At 35.8% G+C, this 5,000-nt stretch overlaps 1 protein-coding gene across 1 annotated transcript in view; it reads right to left on the reverse strand.

Moving 5' to 3' along the window:
- LOC137981958 (neural cell adhesion molecule 2-like) overlaps positions 1-5,000 on the reverse strand; it is a 45,462-nt gene that overhangs the window by 9,775 nt on the left and 30,687 nt on the right. Inside the window, exon 6 of the mRNA XM_068828982.1 lies at positions 803-1,072. Within this exon, the coding sequence (XP_068685083.1) occupies positions 803-1,072 (270 nt within the window). The remainder of the gene's footprint in view (positions 1-802; positions 1,073-5,000) is intronic.

The following is a 5,000-nucleotide window of genomic DNA, read 5'->3' on the forward strand; positions in this document are numbered from 1 at the left end:
TGAGCTCATTTGTTCCCGTAAAGGACTCAACCATTGTTAGTTATTACAAGGATACAAAAATGAAAAACGCATATCAACAACAACACTAATAATAATAATAATAATAATAATAATAATAATAATAATAATAATAATAATAACAATAACATACTTTAAATTCAGCGTCCATTGCTTTGTATTCTGACCAACTGAGGATGGCAGACGTTTCTGTTGAAGCATGCATTAGTCTAAACTCAAAGGTTTCGTCGTTTTCTTAAAGTTCTTTACTTGTCTGCTAATATCAAGAGCCTTTGGAATAATAATAATAATAATAATAATAATAATAATAATAATAATAATAAATAATAATAATGAAAATCGTAGTATTAACAACAACATCATCATGGAATTGCAAAAGATCATTTTATTGAGTACATTGCATATTCTGATGAAGGTGTTATCAATGCAATAGAACTACAGCTGTACCCCAACTTGTGGTAACTGAAGACCACGATTTGGACCTGGCCCTTCTGGATTATTAGCAAACACTTCTCAGGAAACAATACTACTACTACTACTACTACTACTACTAATAATAATAATAACGATAACGATAACAACAACAATAACATGTGATCATTCAATGTGCATTTCTAGAAACACACGTTACTGCATCTTTGGTGATGATGGTGTTTGTTACTTCAGTCGATTTTTCTTCAAGTGGCACTCCTACTTTTAAATGTGAATAGACTCTTTGCTTCACATACACATATATGTACATGAACACGTAACCATTAGCAGGGACACTACATAGCTAACTTACTTATTTGCTCCACTTGAACTGTGTGTTTGTCTACAGAACCCACAGTGTTGTTCGCTTCACACAAGTATGATCCAAAATCTCCATCCTTTTGCATCAGTAAATGTAACACGTTTTCACTGCCGACAACTCTCTCTACTTCAGTTCCATCGGGTCTTTTCCAAATGATTGTTGGGGTTGGAACACCATTTGCTTCGCAGACAAAAGTAACATTCTGTGCAATCCAAGACTCATGTGGTGATGGGGGTGAAACTTTTTCTATGTAAGCTGGGTCTGAAAACAACATTGATCATCAGTACGATTAACGAAGTATTACATTATATGAAAAAAACATTAATGCTTAGCCTATTTCAAATATCGAATTGAACGAAAAATAACGAAACAGAAACAGCAAAAATACCACTCAAAGGTAACATTTTGGAGTGTTAAGTATTTATGAGTCAACGAGTCAATGAGTCAATGAGTTAGTGCAGTTAATTAAACCATAAAATGAAAGCAAAAATTTCAGAGAGTGCTTAGGCCTTACCACTGAAACGAGAGCTTAGGCTTTTCTATAAATTATTGCTATATTGACTGTGAGTCTCATTGACTCATAACTCATTGAGTCATTGACTCATAAAACAGGCATCCTCAACATTTTGATGTGAAGGACAACAAAGAGGTTTTAGTATGGTATTTTAATGGTTATTGTTTTTTGCATTGTACATTGAACATGTGGTTTTTTCGCATTTACCATACACAGCATGGATTATGATACCTCAAGGTGTTAAAGCAGTACTACGACCAAAAAAACAAATATTTTTTTCTTTGGATTTTAAAACTATGTTAACTAAACACTAACTGAACCAAGTTTTAAGTTTTGATTTTAAAAAGACACCTGCTTATTTTAACTGAAATTTTCTTATTTACTGGTCTGCCATTACTAACTTTAAAATCTTGAGAGAGCTGGGTCGAGGAGAAAATGACGTCAAAGACTCACTAGTTTAAAAAAGCAATGCGTGTGTACGCAGCTGAATTAATATGCAGCACGGGAGTTACGGGCTTTCACACTTTTAAACCCGTGATTTGCATATATGATAAATTGCGCTTACACACTGTAATTTTAAGCTAGTGAGTAAATGAAGTCAAATTCTCTAGATCCAACCCTCTGAGGTCTAATTGGTATTGGTCAGTTTTGAACGTGAGTAATGGCGGACCGTGAAATCCAAAACTTACACTCAAATAAACAGCCTTTGGATAAAACTCAAAGCTCAAAATTCTGCCAGTTAGGTGTTAAGCGAACACACTTTCAAAATCTGAAGAAAAAAAGGAAACATTTTTTTTATCATAGTACCACTTTAAAATGAAGATGATGATGATACAAAGGGGGTTGACTAGTAAACAACAACAACCACAACAACAACAACTACTACTGCTTCTGCTGCTTCTACTACATTGACTCCTAACTCAAACCTTGCACTAACTCAAACCAAAATCAATTTCCCTGGATTTCCGTCATCTCCTGCAGCTGCTGCCGCTGCTGCTCCTGCTACTACTACTACTACTACTTTGTCAACATAGCTAAATAAGCATCCAAACATGTAATAACATGGTGAAAGGAACAAGGTCCTGTACTTCTGCTGCTGCTGCTGCTGCTGTTGCTTCTACTACATTGACTCCTGATACATGTAACTCCAACCCTTGCTAATTCAAACCTTGCGCTAACTCAAAACAAAATTGATTTCCCCTGGATTTCCGTCATACATCTCCTGCAGCTGCTGCTCCTGCTACTACTTTGTCAACATAGCTAAATAAGCATCCAAACATGTAATAACATGGTGAAAGGAACAAGGTCCTGTACTGTACCTGAAAAGTTTGCATAAATTTAGTCTAATAACAACACGTCATGCTTAATCAACTGATAAATGCAAGGCATACAATGGAGTTATAGATTCAATCAGAAAGAGTGAAAATTAAAAGTGCAAACAGAAAAATCCCACGGAAGTGAAAAAGATCTATCCAAATTAACACGAGCAAGCAAGGAAATGCATTGCAAAAGAAAAACATTACAACAAATCATAGTAAAAAGGCACATAGCAAAACAAGGTATGGATAAATGTATGTGAATTAAGCCACAAAAATTTAAAATCTCCATTGTTACCAAGGATGGTATGTTTTTCCTGAGAGTGAGAAACATTTTAATCTGTTGCCTTAGGGTAAAATATCCTTTAGTGTCTGTAAATTGCCTTAAATATGGACTCTGAGATCCAAGAAAATATAAATAAAAAAACATAGGAATTTATAAAATAATAAGGATAGTATGCGCACTCTCATTGGTCAATAGCTGTGTTTAGGTGAGAGTGTGGAAACACGGCTGTGACATTGCACGTATTTTGATTGGTTATGTGTTGTTAGACGCACATTTGGATTGGCTGGTAGGAAATAACTATTAGCATGTATCAAGAAAATCTTTTTCAATCAAGAATTGAAAAAAACCAGCATTTTCCTTGATTTGTCGAATTATCTTTGAGAAATATTTTATAAAAACAATAGAGGACTTTTTCCGTGTTTCCATAGCCTCATCTAAACACCCAGGGGAGTTAGAAGAATTCTCTACAGTTATGCAAACCCTTGACTGTGTCTTGGGTTTGCATAACTGTCTCGAATTCGCCCAACTCCCACTCGTGTTTATATGAGGCTATGGAAACAAGGAAAAAGTCCTCTATTGCTTAAATGAAATAGCAATAATAAAAGACTGTACCTTACAATTTCTGTGATCACTGCCTCCTAAACACAACAAGGTACATGCATTTAGTGTAAAAGAAAATAGTCGATCGGTATATGCATGTATGTATGTATGTAGGTAGGTAGGTAGGTAGGTAGGTAGGTAGGTAGGTAGGTAGGTAGGTAGGTAGGTAGGTAGGTAGGTAGGTATGTATGTATGTATGTTGTATTACCATGCATGCATATATCAGATTTCTCAACCATTAGATTTCAAGCCCAGAAACTGGAGTTCATATTGTTTAGCCATAAAAACGTTATCTCGCTTTAGTCGGACAAAAAATCAATGAAGATTGCCAATATTATTATTTAAAAAAATGATTTAGATAGATCAAAGTACCTCTTAGGATATAATTGGAACACTATAAACTGCAAAAAAGAACTGGTTAAGAAGCTGTTGAGTAATCATTAGGACCTTAAGCCTGTTGCAGCCTCCAAGATAGGGAATTGAAAGAGGGCAATATCTCAAGGCATTGTTTTAAAAACAAGAGAAGGAAAAGGCGGCAGAAGGTGGATGGAAGAAAGATCTTGGAAACATCTATTTCAAATGTGCCATTTAAGACATCTTAAGAATGAAGTGATTGTGTAACGTCAGATACTATAAAAACTCCGGTCATAGATGTCATTGGTCAACTTATTCGGAATGTTATTGGTCGACTGTCAATTGAGCCTAGATGTAAATTGGCTGTAAAGACAAAACAGCGATTGGTGCATTCTGATCTGCCTATAGGTCTAAGGTATGTATGTGTATCATAGAAAACATCAGGCAGTACTGTGATGGAGTAAATCACTGTGTTGTTTGTCTGTTGTTGATGTCATCGATGAGTCGTTTGTAGGGTGTGGGAAGTTGTAGCCATCAGTTTATTGGTGTTTGTTCTAAGTTAGTAAACCAGCTTTCCAGTACGATCCGTTGGTAGTAATTAGTGCTGTAGGTAACACATTCATCAAAGTCCCAGTCGATTCTGTGGTTTGTCTGCAGATGGTGTTCAGCAATGTTATTGTTGACGTTATTATTCCTTGTGTTCAGTCAGTCCAGCACTCAAATTTCTGCCAGTCTCACCAACATACATGTAAGTGGCCTGGCAGTCGCACTTGATCTTATAAACTGCTCCTTGTCTGTCCTTAAGTTGGGCTTTGTCTTTGACGTTAGTCAGTAGTTTCCGTAAGATAGTGATGGGTCTGTGAGCACCACGGATGTTGTAAGGATCCTAGGTGAGACCGGCAGAAATGTAAATTCTAGACTGATTGAACACAGACAAGTGACAAGGAACATCATTTGTAGTGGATGATCAACAGAATAAAAACAATAATTGAGTCTTGGTAATGAGACCCATTGCTTGACTTGGGATTTAAGGACAAAATTGGAATACATGAGGTGGAGACTCAGGGAGGACAAATTCAAAACATTTTTTTTTTTGCACTTTTCGATTAGTATTTGAAA

This window comes from Montipora foliosa, chromosome 13 (assembly GCF_036669935.1).
Source record: "Montipora foliosa isolate CH-2021 chromosome 13, ASM3666993v2, whole genome shotgun sequence".
Taxonomy (NCBI): domain Eukaryota; kingdom Metazoa; phylum Cnidaria; class Anthozoa; order Scleractinia; family Acroporidae; genus Montipora; species Montipora foliosa.